Below are 21,289 nucleotides of genomic sequence, written 5' to 3'. Positions count from 1 at the left end.
CATATGTGCGTTTTGGAGTATATAGGTAAATATTGCTTCTTCTACTTGCACATATGTTTGTTCATGTAGTATATTTATGTTCTTCCGTTATATCATAGAATTTAGAAATTGTACAAAAATAGCTTTTTTTTTCGCTAAATTATTTATAAATTAATAGAATTATTCCAACAGTTATGTTGTACATTCCTGCTTGGAGTTTACAACCTATTTCATCTTTCATTGTATTTTTATTATACATACATGCCTGTATATATGTAAGTGTGCGTATAATGTATGCACTGTATACATGCGTATAATAATACATGCGACGCAAATATATTTGTATGCACAAAAGAACGGGCGTTAACTAGTCCTCGCTAAGTAATGCTTGTTGACGAATTCTTGTCAAGTAATCCCCGCTCATATGTAACATAATAATAAAAGGAGAAGAGTTACGACCTAGCCCCTTTTAAATGAAACTACACGTTCTGTTCTGCACTCAGATAAGATAAGGTCAACAGTATTCCTCAATCTGTAGTAATTCGTAAATTACTTTTTTTTTTTTTTCTTTTTTTTCTTTTCTTTTCTTTTTTTTTTTTTTTTAAATGGAAATACGCGCCATCATTATGTTATAGCTACTGAACAGGAATAATTTTTACCCAAATAGCGAAAATTGTTTTTAAAAAAAATAAAGTAAAAATAAGGTAAAAAAATGTAAGATACACAGAGAAAAAGAATAAAAACTGTGTTCACCAAAAAGCGTTTTGCATTATTGCTGTGTATTGTGCTTTCATGTACGTACATATACGTATAATTTTCTTTTTTCATTTTCATTTTCCTTTTCATTTTCCTTTTCCTTTTTTTTTTTTTTTTTTTTTCGTATTTTTCGAAAAATACCTGCAACTATAGATAATTCAATTGCTTGATCATTTTGTGTCCATCGTTGTCATGTGTATGCATCCCTTTCCGTGTGTGCATGTAAACATATATATAAACATATACACATGTATAAATTTTTGTATCACCTCGTCAACCCATTCAAAGAATATATCTGGCGGAGTGCATAGGTTCACGCAATGACCATATTACATGTTTTAAATAAATCCCTTTAGCCATTATTTGATGATTACAAATGGAAACAGCGCCCACTAATTTTTTTTCTTACTAGGTATGCGCTAACGCGGGTAAAGAAGTACAATAAGAAGAGAAGCAGAAGAAGAAAGAAGAAAGAAGAAAGAAGACAGGAACATCTATAGTGATAGAGACTACCACTGCTTCTTCTATCACCACATCTGCTATTACCACTGCTTCTTCTATCACCACATCTGCTATTACCACTGCTTCTGCTACCACCACATCTGCTATTACCACTGCTTCTGCTACTACGACGCGCGCAGATCAAACATGGCCAACCTGATAGAGGAAGAAATAAAAAATGTAATCAATGACATTTACGTGCCCACCATTCTTATTGACAGTAGCCGAATTGCAAAAAGGGAAATATCTTTTTTTCTGGGTATTAGTGTAAATGATTTGTTTCAACCGTTCGGTACATCCGATAGTTGGATAAATGAAGAAAAAGAAAAGGTAGACTTAAAATTGAATGTAAGCATAAATTTAAATTATCTAAGTAAACATAATACCATATGTGAAAAAGTAATTGAGAACAAAAATTTTAAAGTTCGCTTTATTAATTCAGATGAATATAAAGACATCAAATTGGACTATTTAGATAAAATACTAATTGACACCATAACATATAATGAACCTCAATATAACGATATTTACAATGAAGGAAGTTTAAATACATATTTTAAAAAAAATTATAAGGACAATATAGTTTCGAATAAAAATTATTTTTACTACTTATGTGCAAATTCGAGTATATTAAATAATGAGATAAAAAAAGCTGTTTTAAAAAATGAAAGGAATATAACTAAAAAAGTTAAAAATGTGTATAATGAAAAATTTGTAAATGGGGAGGGTAGTAGTGATGCGCACATTTTCCCAAGTGAGGAATGGATACAAGGAGTGGTATCACCCCTTGGAAATTCTGCTCGTCAGGAGAAGCAGCATATTAGTCGTATTGATCATATTGACCATAATGGAGATACAGGCTATACAGGCAGTACTGACGAAATGGATGATAGAGGTGCGAATAACAGCTCAACCTATAGGGCAAATTATGGGGAGAGCTATTTTAGTAGTAAGGTCAAATACATCGATCATATCCAGAAATACAATGCTTTCTTCCTTCCCTGGTTCAATACTTACCTTAAAACATCGTGGAGGTATATGCACCTATACAACAACTCGTCTTGTTCAACGTTGGGCATAATATACATTTGCAGCACGAGGGACAGCAACGTGATTGAGCTGTATAAATGTATGATAAAAAATAATATTCAAAATGGTAATAGTAATAGTAATGTTAACAGTGGAAATAATAATACAAGCAGTAATATTAGTAGTAATATTAACAGTGGCAATCATAATAGAGACATTAACAGTTGTATTAGTTGTGGCATTAGCAGTGCTAATGCACACGCGAACTCAAACATCCCCAAGGGTATTATACTCCTGCACATATCAAATAACAGTGATGATGACATAGAAACAGATGTTCAGAAATTATTTGTAAATATCCAGTCAACATTTTTAAATTATAAGTGTCATTTGCTTATTATTAAAGCACATAGATTCCTCAATGCAGATAAAACATGTGAAATGAATGCGGTACATATGGACCAGCAACCACACAACAAAGTACGCATTGTACATAGAGGAAAAAATGATACAAACGATAACCAATCAAAGTTTTTACATAAAGAAAAGAAGAACGAAGGAATGAATTATAACAACAATAAAAGTAACATCATCTTGAACGTGAGTGGTCTTACCACGCAAGGTAATGAATACCAAAACGAAAGGGTAACTACTCAGCAAACATATGAAGAGGGAAAGAACTTGCAAATAAATGGTATTCATAACACATGTGATGATAGCGCTGCGGCTTCCTCTGATGCTGCTGCTACTGCCATTGCTGCCACTGCCATTGCTTCTACTGCCATTGCTGCTACTACTACTAATGATGATGATGATAAACTATGTAGCTCGAAGGACAGATTACCATATAATGAAAAATCATTAACATATACAGATATAAATATTTCAAGCAGAAAAAATAAAGATAATTGGTTAAATGATAAAAAACAGTACTTATTAAATAATATACAAAAGCTTTACGTAAATCATCTGAGCATGCATCTTAAAGATCTAATGGATGGAAATATAAGAATTGCAAAAAACTCAAATGACATCGAACACAGTAAACAAATAAAAAAAAGTTTATCTACTAATTTTAACAAAATTTACGATTATATAATATCGGATGAGGTAATTTATATTAGTAAAAGAATGCCACTATATATTGATGAAACATATTTTTGTTGTTGCTTAGATAGTGTCGATATTATATCTTTGAAAATGTTTATACATAACTTTATTAAGACATGTGTTATTCCATATATTACTACATTAACATATGATATAAATAATTTAATTCTTAATAATAAAAAAAGCTTAAGGAATCAGCTTAAATTTATGTGGAGAAAAACGAAATTTAATTTCACTTCCTCTGATGCTGCATTGTTTGTTGCTGAACAGACAAGTAATGTTCTTTTGAATGTAGCACAAAATGTGTTATTGTCTAACAATGATACAAATAATGAAAATCCTCCTTTAAAAGATAGAATTAATACAAATATACTTAATCAAGAAAAAGAAGGAATCTATGAGGAGCACAAGGTATCATTACAAGGAACTGCATCATCGGCTGAACGTGATAATGCAGAAAGGAACTTCGGTAAAGGGGATTCACTACAAATGCTATGGAAACCTGCAAATAGTAGCACGTCCAGCACAGCAGATGCTGCAAGCAGTTCCGCTGCCATTACCTCCAACAATACTGTTAGCAGTTCCGCTGCCATTACCTCCAACAATACTGTTCACAGTTCCGCTGCCATTACCTCCAACAATACTATTAACAGTTCCTCTAACAGTACCGTTTCCATTATCGCCAACAATGCGGGTGACGCAAAACTTTGCAACAGGGATTCCCTTGAATGGATGTACAAAACGCTGAGTGACGTTTATTTCATTCTGAACGAATACGAGTTGTCATATAACATTTTAAAAATTTGTATAAATGAGTTTAAGCATGACAAACTGTATTTTTATCTAGGTAATATTTATGAATTAATTAGTTTGTGTATTTATAATATGGATACTATCAACAAAAAGGACTCCTTATATTACCTAGATCTGAGTTATCAAATGTATTATAAGTGTTACTACCTAAATAATATGTTTGTATGTTCAATTTTAAATTATTACTTGTCTCTTATTTATGATGAAAATAGTGAAACTTGTATAAATATTCTTATTAACGCGAATGTAGACTTCTCATGTGTGGAAGAAAAACTAACGAGTGAAAATAAGTTAACAAAATTGTCCTTTCAAATTAATAATATTAGATCAGGATTGCTATTGGAACAAATTACATATAGCTATAAAAAAAAAAAAAAAAAAGGAAAATATTACACAAAAGAGATCAAATACATGAAGCAACTCAATAACAGTTACAACAAATTAATAACTAACATTGTAAATAAAAATGGTAGTAGCTATATTTCTGAAAAGGAGGAAAAGACGGAAGAAGCAAATATTAATAATGATACATCATCTGTGGAAGAAAAAAAAAAAAAAAAAAAAAAAAAAAATCTGAACACGCAAGGGGAAAATAGTACCATTTTTATGAACAGTCATAATGTTGCAAATAAAAATGACACGATAAACTCGGATGCACTAACTGACAACAGTATTGACACCGACTGTGCTGTAAACAACAAAATAACTGTTAATGATAATTTTTACATTACCGCCACTTCTAGTAATAATAATACTAAAGGGCACATATGCCGAAGCGACAGCACGAGTAACAACGATTTTAAAAGAACAAGTACAGAAAAGAGCAACAGTGGCATGTGTGCAGGTGGGGAAAAATATAATGAACAGGGGAATACAGAGTATATGAAGAAAAATGACAGAGAGGGAAAAAAAAGCGTCCGCGGAAATAGCAACATCTTAGAAAGCGCAAACAGTAAGGAAGAAAATAGCGACAGTGATAGTCATTTTTTTCTGCAAAAAAATAATTATAAATATAGAAAGTATTTGTTCGAAATGACCTTAGCTGGTCATACTTTTAACAAATGCGGTTTTAAAAAATTAGCTTTATTTTGTTATTCGAAAGTGCTAAAAAAATATGAAAAAAAAAAAATGAAACATATATATGAGCATTTACATTTTATGATGGCCCGACAAGCCTTTAGTATCAATCTGTACTATGAGGCATTAAATCATTACATTTGCATTTTAAATTCTATATCCAAAAATTATGAACAGTCATACGTTTTAAATAAAAATGTAGACATTTATTGCGCTTCTCCTGACAAGGAAATAAATTTCATAAGGGAATTTGCTTATGTTTATAAAATATACGTTGACAAAGTTTTGAACATATTTTTGAGAAAGAACAAGGGGAAGCCAGTCCATGCAGGGGATTGTAGCAATGAGAATAGCTCCAAAAATGGCAATCAAAACGGCGATGAAAGTAACGTCAAAAATGGGGATGAAAATTGCTGTAAAAATGATTGCCATAATGATACGGAAAAGCCGAACTGTTCATGGCAAAAAAAAGGCGAGAGCGATACGCACGAACAAGTAAATAGGATGCATTATTTTAATGAGGACAACTCGGAAGATGTAATAAAACCACTAAATTTAAAAATCCCGTTAATTCGTTTGAGAAATAATGAAAGTTTATTTACCAATTCTGTTTGCATTTCCCAAACAAACATATATAATTATGACAAAATGAATGATATAAATTATTTTGATATATTTGAAAATAATTTATTTAAAATAAAAAAATATGATACCACTTTGCTTGATATGTATAATATTATGATGAAAGACATAAACGATTTATCTATGGTAAATTTTCATGAAATTCATTACTTATATATATCGTACAAAAAATTTATCAATAGTGTGTACAATGATTGTATAGACTTACTTACTAGTGACGTAATAGTTGTAGATGAAAATAAAATAGATTGTAAAGCGGTTGACCCAATTGGAAGTGGTAAGGTCGGGGAAAGCGGCAATATAACAGAAAGCAGTATTCGAAAGGAAGAAACAATCATAAATTGTAAAACCGATGAAGTGAAAAAATCATCAAGTGACATTTCTGCAAAAGAGTTCATAAAATCAATTAAGGTATCACCATATGTAAGTTTGGAAAATAAAAATGCATTCACTACTTATGTAAGGGAGTTTAAAGAAAAATTGGTAAACAGCTTACAGTTTAATAATAATATACAAATTAAAAATATATATCAAAAAGGTACAGATAAAGAGGAAATTAAAATTAACAATAAGTTCATTCAGTATGTTTCAAAAAATGATTACATATTTGTAACGTTTAAGCTGATCAATCCATTACACACAAAAGTTGAATGTCAGAGTACTCATATCTGCGCATACTATTACAATGAAAATATGAACAAGAACATTTTAGTTGAAAAAAAAATTATTATTTTAGAAGCTAGACAATCAAAAACATTTACATTGTATATTAAACCATTGAAAAGGGGTTTGCTCTTTGTATCAGGTACGCATGAGTTTGTTCGCCCAAGTGTTTGCTGTTAGATCGTGCGTGGGGCATTGGTCGATACGCGCGTCTGTTGTGTGAACATGTGTGCATTTGTAAATATGGGAATTAGTAAGTATGTGTATTCGTAAATATGCGCATTTGTAAATAGGTGTATGTATATATATATATATATATATATATATATATGTGTACTTGCATATGTGGATACCTCTGTGCATACTTACATGTGCACAGCTGCATGCTTCCCTACACACTTACGATCACTCGCTTCCCACCTTTCTCAGGCGTGATGTGGCACCTGTTCGGCCTAGTCAAAACTTACCAGAGTTTTTACACGCACGGTTTGAAGAAGCTGAGCAAAAAGTTCGATGACCTTCATTTCCTTAAATACGATGGTATAAGTAACTGTGATAATAATGTGGAAAAAAAGGAAAATTTGAAAAAATTAAATAGACAGATGAATACTTTTACATGGTCAAATAATATAGGTATGATAAATAAGAAAAGTTTAAAGAAAATAAAACAATATGACATTGATCATCGATTGGTATTATATGTGTATGATAGAACATATTCTCTATCATTTGAATTTGAAAATATTTACTCGAATGAAAGAAAAGAGATAAGTAGCTACGAAGTAGACATGATTGAATTACTGGAAGGGGAAAAAATGGAGATGACTTTTAAAATTGTTAATCATTCAACTATACCTGTTAATTATATAAGCATATGCATCACTCCATGTAGCCTTTTTAGCTGTTATAAGGTAGTGCACAATGGGGACGAGTATATATTAAATGATGACAATGAAAGGATTGATAGAAATTATGGATGGAGAAGTAAGAAAAATAAGGAGCAATATTCCAACAGTGAGGAACAAATTAGAAAATATTCGCCTGAATATATTAATTACAAATTTGAGGAAGCAAATAATCCAAAAAATAATGATACAAAAAAAGGATATCTCTTTATAGAGAACGACATGTACTATGACAAATTTGTTGATAAGAACACGAGTGTATTTAAACAAAAATTTAAAAATAAAAATATTCAAAATGTTAAAATTAATGGGAACGTTAAAAAGAACGATGTGTTTTATTTACATATTAGTGTTAACTCCGCTCACATAGGATTGCACAGATGTATTATAACAACTTTATGCAAATATAAAAACGATAAAATAAAAAAGATTGAGAGAGAAGACACAGATGATGATAATAATGTAACACCATATTCTGGTATGTTAAGGGAAAAGAAAGAAAAATGCTACTTATTCTTAAGACTAATGCATGTCATTCCTTTAATTAAATTAAAAGTATATCATCCATTAAATAGCTGCAAAAGGAATAACACATTTATGTATATTTTCTTTCAAAATTTGTGTAAAAGAGAAATTTATCTATTTGATCTATTTCTTGAGCACAAAAAAGAAAAAAATAGTGGTGATTTGGCAAAATGGGAAACATGTCCTTATAGAACTACACATAACAAATTTAGTAAGATTAAATTATTTAACTGTTATTTGTCAGAATTTTTTTTTTTAAAAAAAAATGAAAATCTGACGTCACTCGTATATACAAAAAATGCATTGCAAGAAGATATTTCTTCTTTTTACGTTCACATTAATTGGTTTTCAAAAGATGTCAAATGGATAAGAAGGGGATCTTTAAAAAAACAAATCCATCTTACCAATGATGTTTTAACCTTCTCAATCGATGAAATTAATAAGGATATATATATGAATAATCAAAAAGAGCATATTGTACAAATTGCAATAAATATACAGAACAATTCAGATATAGACCTTACAAATTGTTATGTACAAGCTAAGGAGTTGGAAGCATTGAATTCATCCCTTCACTTAGGAAATGATAATGATGATGATGATGATGAAACTACAAATGAATTGAGTCAACAACATTTTATAGATTACAAATACGAAAGTGAAGATACATATTTTAATAATGTTGATACAAATAACTTTAGCGGCTTAGCAGAGGTTAATAATCATTCCTTTAATGAACAAAATTTTTTTTCATTAAATGGTGATATCATAAATTCGTTAAATTATGACGATACAGAATTGCACATTAATAGAAAGAGCTCAAATAACAGTAGCAACAAAGAAGTAATAGTTGACCTTAATAATATGTATGATGATAATTATAGTGATACAAAGAAAGAAGAAAAGGAAAAGGAAAAAACAATTGCGTGCTTTTCCTACAAAACAGCTTTTAATGATGAGATAAATATTGCAGAAACGAATTTAAAGAAAAAAATGTATTTGTCGAATTTCACACCCATAACGGCAAGTTATAAGTGCAACGAAAATTTTGAAATTGCCTTTTTCGAAGATCCATCTTTGAGTGAGCACCCAAGTGACAGTGTTATCACTATGGCAGCGTCTATTTCGGCTGCCACTGCTGCTGCTGCTACCACTACAAACGGATTGACTGAAAATAGACAATTTAAGGAAAATTGTGAATCCTTTAATTCTCTTGAAAAGGGGAGCGTACGTATAAGCAAAGAAGCGAAGAGGTTTCAAGAAATTGTCAAGTATAATACATATATCAACTATGGCAATTTTAATTCCTTCGTTCGACTAAAAAATGATACATTAGAAAACGAGAAGCAAAATAAAACAACTGAAAATTTCGTTGCATTAAATGGCTTTTTATTTATAGGAATAGTACAAAAATTTATAAAAAAATTAAAGAAACATCAGAGCAAAAAAATACACTTTAACATTCTTTTTAATAAAGAAGGAATTTATAATATTAATAGATTTCATGTTATTTTTGAATGTCATAATGAAATGTTTATATTCAAACCATTAAATCAGTTAATTGTACACGTACACAGATGAACCACAAAAAAAAAAAAAAAAAAAAAAAAAAAAAAAAAATTTAAATATATAAAACCATTTCTCACACACACATAACAGGTTTTACCTGTAGCTTTCTTATGTGTATGCATTCAAAACGAGGAGTACCCATTTTGCTACGCAATTGTGAAAAACGGAGAAATTACGCTGTTGATTTTTTGTGATTATGCACGTATTTCGCCCTAGCATTTTTACTCTAGCATATTCATTCGAGTGCATTCATTTAGTCTTATTCATTCATTTGTTTATTATTATTTTTTTTAAAATTTATTACTTTTTAATTTTATGTCGTTATAAAATCATGAGCCACACTACATGTCCACTAGCATTGTTTATTTTTCTTTTTAATTGCAAAATATGAAACACACGCTCTATGAACTTACAGATGTTTCAGTTGACTTAATTTCGTAAACATAATTTTATTTTACCAGCTACTAAATATGCACATATTAGTGCTTAGCACTGTGCATATTTAATTTTGTGAACATTCAAATTTTTATTGTTTTATCGCTTTAATCTTTTTTTTTTTTTATTTTTATCTTTTTTTTTCTTTTTTTTTCATACATTTAATGCGCCATATTGTTATATTTGACATATCAGCTATATTGAAAATAGATAAACCTGCCAAAAAATGGGCTTACCACCGGACACAAGATATTATATACGTATACGTAAATATACATAGGTACGTACATATATGTATGTATGTATATATATATATATATATATATATATACATATGTGTTTGTGCATGTGTACACCCCTTTTTTGCTCGAAATACATATGTCAGCATGCCTTGACTGCTTTACTCGTAGGAACATTTGATGAGATGGAAGAGAAAAGACCATATGGCTTTATTTTCCCCCCCGCATTAAACAATTTTAAGGCAGACATAAATGCAATAAATGAAAATTTTAAAACATAGTTGTTTTTAAGAGTGCTAAATAAGATTAAATGGTTCAAATTACACATGTTGAGGGGTTTCATATTTTGTGCCTTTTTCTTTTTTGTGATTATTGTATAGAACAATGTGTTGATAAATTTTTTTTCTAAAGTTCGTGCATGGTTAAACAAAAAATTTAAGACAATATACTTTTAATAATATTGCTACTAGTGGCGTAAAATTTTTGATAACATATTTTCAGAGCTTCTTCTCTCTCAAATGTCGTAGAAAATAGTAAAGCCCAAATGATATACATACACACGTACATACACACGTACATACACACGTACATACATACATACATACATACATATTTGTATGTGGGCCTATAAAACAAGTTAAACAACCGAACCATTTTGAAACAGCGTGTTATGGCAAAATCATAAATGGCATTAAAATTAACGACCTTGTAGTTTTTATGTAAATGCATGATTATAACAAAAAATGTAGAAAAATCTTTTCCAATATGTTACTTTTGCTTAAGGAAATGGCACTAAAAAGGGTTCAACAGTAATTTGAACAGTAAAGTTTTTTTTTTTTTCTTTTTTATGAACTGTTCATAACTTTTTTTCTTTTTTTTTGTTACTATATTTTTGTGTGTTTTATATTTATTTTTCAACGAACTGTTAATAAATTTTTTCATTTTTCATTCTTCATTTTTCATTCTTCATTTTTCATTTTTCATTTTTCATTCTTCATTTTTCATTCTTCATTTTGCATTTTTCATTCTTCATTTTTCATTTTTCATTCTTCATTTTTCATTTTTCATTCTTCATTTTTTCTTTTTTAATTTTTCTATCTTAATTTTGCTATCTTAATTTTTAATTTTTTTAATTTTTTTTTTTATATTGTGTGTGTATACTTGTTATAGCCATTTAAATGATTTTTTTTTTTTTTTTGCCCTTTTTTACAATTATTTATTCTGGCGTGCATAATTTTTTCATGAAATATTTTTGTAACAACTTATCTATTCATCAATTTTGTTTCGGTGTGAGTACATAATTTTTGCTTTCCCCATTTACTTTTTCTTCGTTAGTATATATGGAATATTCACGCGCGAAATTACAGAAAAACATTCATATGTACTCTTAGGTACGCCCACTTAGGCCCATGCTCATGTAAGCATATTCTCATATGTACTGACTACAGACAGGCACATCTAAATAAATGGATTCATACAACGACATTTTAAGCATAGTAGTTGATTTAGGATTTGAAAACACGAAAGTTGGATATGCTGGGGATGAAAATCCTACGAACATCTTTAGCTCGAATGTTGGAATTCCACTAGATTTGGATATAAAAGTAAAAAATGAGATTTATAAAAAATGTTTGTGCACAAAAGGAGAATTTTATCAGTTCAATTTAATATACCCCCTTTTTTATTTGGAAGCATTGGAAAATGCGAAAATCAAACCGTGTTTATATCTTGACAATAAATGCCATTTTAATATGAACGAAGATGTGTTTGAAAGAATTATGTTCATGAATGTGAACGGGGATAGAAGTCTGTATAAGCTCATAGAAAAAAGAGTAAAAGATTTTATAGGAAATAAATTGCAAAAACAAAGTGATATAATAGGAAGCGAATTTGTCGATAATAGTGCAGAAGGGGGTTTAACTAGAGAAATCAATGTAGGTATAAACGAAAACGATCAACTTAATGAACAAATGGGTAAAGAAGCGGCATGTACTGAGAATAGCCAAGTACTATATGAACGAGATGACGCAAAATCATGTAATGCTTTAAACACAATAAAAGAAGTAACAGAAATAGGAGAAAATTGTATCATGGAAAAACAGAGGAACGAAGCTGATAAAAAAGACACACTAAACTCTCTGAAAGAATGGGCTGAAGAGAACGATTATTTTGATATGAACGTAATTGAAAATAAATTAATTGATACTAATAGTATAAAGAATATGATAAATAAATATAATAATGTTGGTTGTGGATTAAATGAAAAGATGGAAATATTTTCTTATTTATTTTCTTTACCTAATAAAAGAAATAAGCAGATTAAAGAAAAAATAACCCAATTATTATTTGAAAAATATAAGGTGCCTGCATTATATTTTAACTCAAAATCTATATTAAGCGGACTTTCATACAATAAAAACATCTGCTCAGTAGTTGATGTTGGGTCATGTTATACGGATTTTTCTCTATGTAATGAAGGAATAATAGACGACAAAAATTATAAGATATATAATATAGGAGGATCTACAGTGGATCTCTTTTTAGAAGAGTTATTAGCAAAATTTAATAAAGAATACTGCACACCATATTTTGAAAATAACCATTATTATAAAAAATATGAACAGTTCAGGTATAATAAAGAAAAAATACATGCAGACTATTATAACATAGCAAAGTATATGCCCTTAAAAGATTTAAAAAGTTATTTATGTGAAGTAGCAGATAGCGAAAATAACATTAATGATGCAAAAAATATGACTCTTAAAGAAAGTATGGATGTATTTATTTTGCCAGATGGACAAAACATAAATATTTCAAAATTTAAAAATATTGCATGTGAAATATTTTTTACCCCATCTTTACTAAATGACACAAAATTAGTTGATCACTTAAATAACGTGTTTGTAAAGGACGATAAAAAGACAGATAATACATTCCAGGGACTTCCAACAACTTTATTTAATATGCTGAAAAATGTCAAGTCGATTAAAAATAAAGATGAATTACTAAGCAATGTTATTTTAACTGGTTCCTCTACGCTTTTTGATCATTTCAACCAAAGATTTATTAAAGAATTCAAACAATTAGATTGTATGAGTAGCTGTAATTTTCAAAATTTTCAAGTGTTAAATCATGGAAAATATGATAAACAATATTCTTCCTGGAAAGGCGGCAGTATTTTGTCGTCCTTTAAAAATTTTAGTTCTTTTTTCGTTACCCGAAAAGAGTATGAGGAATTTGGTTTTGACATCGTCAATCGGAAGTGCTAGAATGCTACAATGACAGCAGGATTTAATGCTAGAACTATATAAAGCTATAGTGCTAGATCGCTTTAATGATATAATACTTTACTCCTAGATATGTGTTCTCCACACATGTGTGTAGGGACCAATTCACGTAATAATTTTGTGTATATACGAATGTTTTCTTAAATCAATTTAACCCCGCCATTCCTGCTTACAGGCACGAAAGGACACATATATATATATATATATATATATATATATACACATTTAACGATCTTTTTTTGTTTATTCATGATGGCGCCTCTTTCTTTCAACAGCAGTGAAGATCATGGAGGTGTCATTTTTTTTTTTTTTTTTTTTTTTTTTTTAAAAAGAATTATACTCTTTTTTTAGCCTGTTTTTATGTAAATTTTGTTTTACCAACTTGCCATTTAAGTGTACTTCCCATGAGGGTCGTAAAAATTGGAAGTACCTCGAACAAGAAAAATGCGATCAGCAATTGAACATTACGTATGTATATATGTACGTATATATATATATATGCAGTAAGACGAATGCATTAAATGAAAAACATTTTTCCCCTTGAAGGGTTTTGTCCCTTATGCTCTAACTGCATACGTTAGTAATTAAATATTTTTTCAATTCACAATTTTATATTATTTTCTTTTATTTTTACTATTGGGGAACTTTTTTATTTTTATTACCTGTTCATATTTTTTTTTTTTTTTTTAATATGCAATTTTTATGCTAACGGTTTAAAAAGAAAGGGGAAAAAAAATAACGGAAATAAAGTATAGGAAGGAACTTTTGAAAAATGCATATATAAAAAAAAAAAAAAGGAAAGAAATAATAAATTCGCAAAACGTTATTTTGTTTTAAGTGTATTGTTTAATTTAGTTTACTGTATTGTTTAGTTTACTGCATTGTTTAGTTTACTGCATTGTTTAGTTTACTGCATTGTTTAGTTTACTGCATTGTTTAGTTTACTGTATATTTTATTGTATTTCATTTTTTTATTTTTTTTTTTATGTTCCATATTTATACGTATAATTCTTCCTAGAGTACAAATATGCTGTGAAAATGAAAAGCAGAGCATACATAGAAAATTAAATATAAAATAAAAAGGAAGCGCCTATACTTTTGAAGCACCCTTAGCTGCGTATTTTTAACTTTTTAAATGTATTATGAAAAGGTTTATTACCATATTTGTATTTAAAAATAATCTGTACTTCGTGTGTATTTTTGTAATTTTTTGCACTTTGCAAATATAAATAATACAACTGGAGTAAACTACTAAATGTAATCATACTTTATATATATATATATATATTTTTTTTTTAATCATTTTTGTTTGTTTGTTTATATAATGTAAAACGTGCTTCTGTGTGTATTTAATCATTTAACATTTTCGTTTTCAATAAAACGCTTCTCACGAATTCGATTTTAAACTTGAAATGGAAAATATTTGAACATTTTATTGTTTGCACTTCGTAAAACTCGAAAATTAAAGTGTGCAAACATTTTGACTTTGATTTTTTTGTCCATTCTTTCTCTTTTTTCGTTATAGCTCATTCATGCGCAAAGACAGCTGTAGAAATGCACAATTTAAAAAAAGCTAGACAGAATGATGTTACATGAAGGTTAAAACTATGGTAAGAAAACTTTTTTTTTTTTTTTTTTTTATCGTTTTTGAATTTATTAAAAAGAAAAATGAACCTTTAGAAGAAGAGGCTCCTTGCGTATATTGGAAATAAAAAAGTACAAAAATTGATGTCGAGAAAAAAAATTTAGTAAAGCTGGAAAAAAAATAGTCAATACTGCACCACTGTGGAAATATTACCTTGGGTATTAGGAATGCATAGAAATGGAAGAATCATATGCACCTATTACAAGGAATAGGAGTAAATTAAGTAATGATAAGGTAGATAAAAACTACGAACATGATGGAGGGGTAGAGAGTAATCAATGTAATAGCATAGTTGGAATTAGTCAACGTGATAGCGCAGCTGGGAGTAATCAACGCAGTAGCAAATGTAAGAGTCCTCTACGTAGTAGCGACTGTGGTACGTACCACTGCGAAGGCCTTTTCCTAAAAGTAATTCTGTTTGTTGTGGTAACAGTGCATTCTCTTCTCATTTACTCAATGATAAGAATTAAAAAAATTAAAAAAATTAATTACAATATAAGAGATGAAAACATCATTTTCCTAACAGAAATAGTAAAATTCTTTACATCTCTCATTTTTTATATACATGAAAATAAGTTCAATTTAAAATTAATAAGGGAAAATGTAAGTGATATATTTAGTACAAGAAGGTTTTATGTAATTTCTTTGGTAGTACCTAGTATTTTATATTATCTTCAGAATATGTTGTTTTATGTAGCTATGTATAATATTCCTACTCCCCTATTTCAGTTGTTGTATCAATTTAGAATTTTAATAGTAGTTCTTTTTACTTTTTTAATTTTAAATAAGAAAATAAAAAGCACTCAAGTTGTTTCCATAACTTTTTTATTTTTATCCTTGATATGTCTGAAGGATTACAACATGGATTATAACAATCATACTTCACATAAAAATGATAAAATAAATTGGTCAAATGACATTCCACATGACCAATGTTTATTCACAAATTACATTTGGAACAAAAAAGATATATTATTTTACTTCCATCAAGGTAAATCCTTATGCAGTATTGGTACTGGTGGAAATATTAGCAGCAGTAGTAGCAGTCATAAAATGGGATACCCCCTTTTTTTGTATGAAATGAAAATGAAACTTTTGTTTCAACAAAAGCTTAACAAAAAATACGGGAGTTATATTTTTCCTGACCACGCAAGGAATAACTGTGAAATGGAATTATCAAATGGTTGTATCTCAGACAGCTCCGATGCGTTTATTATTAGAATTAGCGCTAGCGGTGCCAATAATAGTGATAGTGTCCGTAGAGGGACTCCTAACAGTGTAGTTAGTATTGGGTCTACTAATGCTTATATTACTTCTTACGCGTCTAACGCTTCTAACACTTGTGATGGTATCGCTAAGCCTATAAATAGAGAGGAGATGTACGATCCCCCCAGTAACAACATCAAGAACGAAGAAAAGCATGGACATAATAATATACTAATTGGAGTGTTAACTACATTCTTAGCAACATTTACGAGCGGATTTTCAAGTGTATTTTTAGAATTCCTGTATGTTAATTATAGGTATTCTTTTTGGTTCCAAAATATTTGTTTAGCTTTCTTCAGCATCATACTCAGCGTATGTATGAATAATATGAACATGTCATCTATTTTTAATAAATTCCTGAATAAAAATTATACACGTAATAATAATTATGACATGATCACGTTGCATAGGAGTTTAAAAAATAGGCATTGCGATGATTTCCATGATAGCGATAATTGCTATAGTTGCTGTAATTGGGATGATTACTTTTTGTTAAGTAATATAAGAAACTATTTTGCTCAGTATTTTAATTCATTCAAAGAGTTTGTATATGTTTTTTCGTTTATTTTCTTAAACAGTTTCGGTGGAATTATGACATCTATTTTTATTAAACATGTAGGCAGCGTTACAAGGTTTTTTGTTACCCCTGTTAGTTTGTTATTTAATATTTATATGTCATCCATATATTTTAAAGATTTTGAATTCACGTTCAATTATTTAATTTCGTTAGTGTTTGTTTCTTTTTCCTTGTACTTTTATTTTAAAGAGATGTACTAACCGGCGCGCAAAAAAGCATGTTTATATATATTTATATTTATATGTATTTATATTTGTATAGAAATTATTTCCACTTGTGTAGCCTTTGTTGCTGTTTTGTGTTTTAATCATCGTTCCACCCCTGCGGTTTTGTTCATATTTTTTTTTCATTCTTTTCATTTTGTTTATCATTTTTCTTATTTTTTTCCTTTTTTTCTTTTTAATTGAATTACTAGTCTAATTCGCTTTAGCTATTCATTGAACATCTTTTTGTTAAGACTCTTATTCGCAAAAGTGCATTTTATTTAATTGGAAAAGTTGAAAATATCTAACATTTCAAAAAATAAAAAAAGTTGGCACGTTAAGCGGTTATGCGGTTATGCGGTTATGCGGTTATGCGGTTATGCGGTTATGCGGTTATGCGGTTATGCGGTTATGCGGTTATGCGGTTATGCGGTTAAGCGGTTAAATGAGTAGCAATTTATACGGGTGTTTTCCTAATGGGATGCGCCCATAAGGGGGAAAAAATTACAAAAAAAAAAAAAAAAATAAATAAAATGAAGCAAGATAACGAAATGTAACAGCATTTTCATGCAGGGAAGTGTCCTATCCAACCGCTTATTAACCGTGTAGCACAAAAAAAAAAAAATAAAAATAAAAATAAAATGAATAATAAAATAATAAAATAATGAAATAATAAAGCAACAAAATAGCAGAATACCAAAATAGCACAATACCAATATAGCAGAATACCAAAATAGCACAATACCAATATAGCAGAATACCAAAATAGCACAATACCAATATAGCAGAATACCAAAATAGCACAATACCAAAATAGCAGAATACCAAAATAGCAGAATACCAAAATAGCAGAATACCAAAATAGCAGAATACCAAAATAGCAGAATACCAAAATAGCAGAATACCAAAATAGCAGAATACCAAAATAGCAGAATAACAAAATAGCAGAATAACAAAATAGCAGAATACCAAAATAGCAGAATAACAAAATAGCAGAATAACAAAATAGCAGAATAACAAAATAACAAAATAATTAAATATGGTAAGGTAAAAAACTGAAAGTTGATAAAAATATAAAAAAGACAGTACCTCACCCAGTTAAGGGGACGTACGAGAGGGTATAATAGACCAAATGTGTTAAATCGAAGAAGTATCGCGTCACCGTACATAAATAATTGCTGGCTTTTTCCCCTTTATACCTTCATATAAACTCTACAAAAAAGGCATAAATAAGTAGTAAAAGGTAGCTGCCGAAAAACCAACATCAAAACATAGAAAGAATGTTTTTCTTATGTATGAGTTATTTCATCCAACACAGAAACGTATATACCGAAAAAGAGAAACATAGATCCAAACATACTCATGCAGTTTCACCACCACCCTCGCTACCGCTTTTGGCATTATCTTCTTTGCCAACCTCACTTCCCCCCTTGCTAACCCCTTTGACTTCACCCTTTCCCGATTTGCCCTTCTTTCGCCTGCTTTTCCCCTTGGTCTTTTTCTTATAATTCAATAGGTTTCTGCTAAATTTTAACTCGTCCTTGATATCAAACAAGTCCTGTTTCTTGTTTATACGAGTATCTGCATTTAGCGTGGAATCCCCCACCTGATTAGCACCTTTTTCTTCTGTTCCAGAGGGAAATAATTTTTTAATAATTTCTTTTTTCCTACTAATATTACTTTTTTCTTTTTCTGTACTTTTCATATTTTTTTCTTTTTCAATTTGTTCAAACATATCTTTGTATATAACTGGGAGCCATTCCATAGAATAGGCTGAGCTAAAATCCCTAATCGCATCCATGTCAATATTTTTCTTTTTCATTCTTTCATCACGTAATTTTTCTCTTTCTTCAAGATAGCGATTTAATTCTTTTTCATAAACTTCTTTATGAGTTACATTTTCACCTTGCTCCCTCATGCCCACTTCACATATTTTTCTCATGACTCTATGTTTCTGTACACTAGAGTAGTAGATCATTCTTAGATGCGCTAGTTCCTTTTCATTATATTTATTACATTTATATATATACTCATGTAATCTTAAAAATTTCTTGATAGTTTGTCGACTCTTTAATTCTTTTGTGTCTATAAGATTTGTATATTTTCTTAAAATAAAAGCAGCTTTTATTAAATCCTTTTCTTCTACATATTTTTCAAATAGCTTATTTATTTCTTCTTTTTTCTTTTTATCATATTTAATAGGTTCATACATATATGGAGTGAGTTTATATGGATCCACTGTCAGTTGGGCGTTACGATAAATTTTTCTTTCTTTATTTTTTTTTACGCTTTCATGTTTTCTAAATCCTTCATATATTTTATTTCCCTTCATGCTTAAAATTTTTGTATATAACAACTGTACTTTTTCTAATTTGATGTTTGCTGGATATTTTTTAAATTTTTCCATTAACTCTTTATATTTTTTTGTTGATTCAATAATCTTGTAATCATAATACATATGTTTATATCTTTTTTCATAATCTGTTTCTTTCCAGTCATCGTAAATATTTCCCTCTGCGCATTTGGACAGTTCCTCATCCTTTTGTTCTACTTTCATATATGTATTCGTTATTGGTAAGTCAGCTGTAGCTAAATTTTCCGATGTTGTTGACGTGTTTAGAGTATTTTCATTCTGATTGGCTTCACTTTTTTGAGAATAGTTGTCATCCTTTTTTTCCCCCCTCTTTTCATCCACATTTTTCCTACCATTCTCATTACACTGGGTCCCATTCAATGACTCGTGCTCCAGCTGCTGACAGTACTCATCCAGCTCGTTATATTTATACTTAAAATTTAAATAGTCTATATTCTTATCATTTGCATATTGAAATATGTACGTCTTTATTAATTTACTTAAAATTTCATCCACATTTTCTTCTGTTGGATATACATATTTTAAATCATTAACAAAAATATAGGGTAAGGAGTTCAACATTTTAAATGATTCCTCTCTTGTGAGCACATTTCTGTTTTCATTTAATACCCGAAAACAGGTATTAATATCATCATGATATAAAAAAAAATAAAATTGCTTTTTCAGAACATCCCTATCATATATCTTACCATACAAATCATCAATTCTTTTTATATCAATTTCTTTCTTACTTCTCAGTCTTGTTTTATAATTTATATATGTAACATTAAACTTCCTTAGCACCTCCTCATAATCTGTACTGTACTCCTTCGGATAAAGTTTTCTATTTACTGTTATGACGGGCATCTTAGCATATAACTTGAAAAAAAAAAATTTGTCTTTCATTTTTAATAGTTTCGACGTTTTCGACGTTTTCGACGTTTTCGACATTTTCGACATGTTTGCTATTTTGTTTTCTTTTTTCTTTCCATTTCCGACAGAGTTCACCAAAAAAAATGTATTTTCATTATTTTTAAAAAAAAAAAAAAATTTTACATTTCTCCTATCCGACGTATTATTACCTCTTCTACTGTTTGTACGCTTGTCATTATAATTCAAAAATGTGTTGTCATTATGGGGCAATAACTTACCATTCATAAGGTGTAGTGTTCTCTCTATACTTTTTTTTTTGTTTTTACGGCTTTTCTTTCGCTCATTTAAGAAGGACTTAATGAAACCCTCTTCACCTTTTTTCCATGTAGGGAAAGTACTTTTCCGCTTCACATTAATTACTGCCAAGCATCTCTTCCATATGGTCAAACTGCCTCTTTTCTTAGCCAAACTGCCTCTTTTCTTAGCCAAACTGCCTCTTTTCTTAGCCAAACTGCCTCTTTTCTTAGCCAAACTACCGCTTTTCATAGCCAAACTGCTGCTTAGCACTGTGAATAACTCGTTCAAGTTTTTGTAGGCATACTTCGTTACGCAAATACAGTAAAGCACAACAGAAATAGAGAAAATTTTCATGTTAAAACATTGTTTTGCGTTAGATAAGTGGGTGGAAAGGGGCGAGATTAAGGCACACCCACGTGAGGAAGTTGCGCCTGCACGCGAGCAGGTAATGAAAGCATGTACTTGAGGTCTAATATACGTATGTTTGTATGTGTTTTAGTGCTAACCGATACAACAACTGGCAGTAGGTGAAGTCTTTTTTTAGT

General features: G+C 29.6%; 4 protein-coding genes across 4 annotated transcripts; 3 read left to right on the top strand and 1 right to left on the bottom strand.

Moving 5' to 3' along the window:
* Positions 1–1,383: 1,383 nt before the first annotated feature.
* MKS88_001669 (uncharacterized protein) lies at positions 1,384–10,524 on the top strand (the record flags this gene model as incomplete). The annotated part of the gene is made up of 3 exons (XM_067214618.1): positions 1,384–6,712; positions 7,000–9,569; positions 10,390–10,524. The coding sequence occupies 3 exons, from the start codon at positions 1,384–1,386 to the stop codon at positions 10,522–10,524; spliced, it is 8,034 nt and encodes a 2,677-aa protein (XP_067074557.1).
* A 1,185-nt stretch (positions 10,525–11,709) lies between these two features.
* MKS88_001668 (actin-like protein) lies at positions 11,710–13,512 on the top strand (the record flags this gene model as incomplete). Its single annotated transcript, XM_067214617.1, has 1 exon — positions 11,710–13,512. One exon carries the CDS (start codon positions 11,710–11,712, stop codon positions 13,510–13,512), a length of 1,803 nt encoding a protein of 600 aa, XP_067074556.1.
* A 1,840-nt stretch (positions 13,513–15,352) lies between these two features.
* Positions 15,353–17,218, top strand: MKS88_001667 (UDP-N-acetyl glucosamine:UMP antiporter; the record flags this gene model as incomplete). Its single annotated transcript, XM_067214615.1, has 1 exon — positions 15,353–17,218. The coding sequence occupies one exon, from the start codon at positions 15,353–15,355 to the stop codon at positions 17,216–17,218; it is 1,866 nt and encodes a 621-aa protein (XP_067074555.1).
* Positions 17,219–18,581: 1,363 nt separating this feature from the next.
* MKS88_001666 (uncharacterized protein) lies at positions 18,582–21,098 on the bottom strand (the record flags this gene model as incomplete). Its single annotated transcript, XM_067214614.1, has 1 exon — positions 18,582–21,098. One exon carries the CDS (start codon positions 21,096–21,098, stop codon positions 18,582–18,584), a length of 2,517 nt encoding a protein of 838 aa, XP_067074554.1.
* Between the last annotated feature and the right edge of the window lie 191 nt (positions 21,099–21,289).

Source organism: Plasmodium brasilianum, chromosome 6, assembly GCF_023973825.1.
Source record: "Plasmodium brasilianum strain Bolivian I chromosome 6, whole genome shotgun sequence".
NCBI lineage: Eukaryota > Apicomplexa > Aconoidasida > Haemosporida > Plasmodiidae > Plasmodium > Plasmodium brasilianum.
Note: the sequence above shows the minus strand (reverse complement) of the source record. Positions and strands in the feature narration are given on the sequence as shown.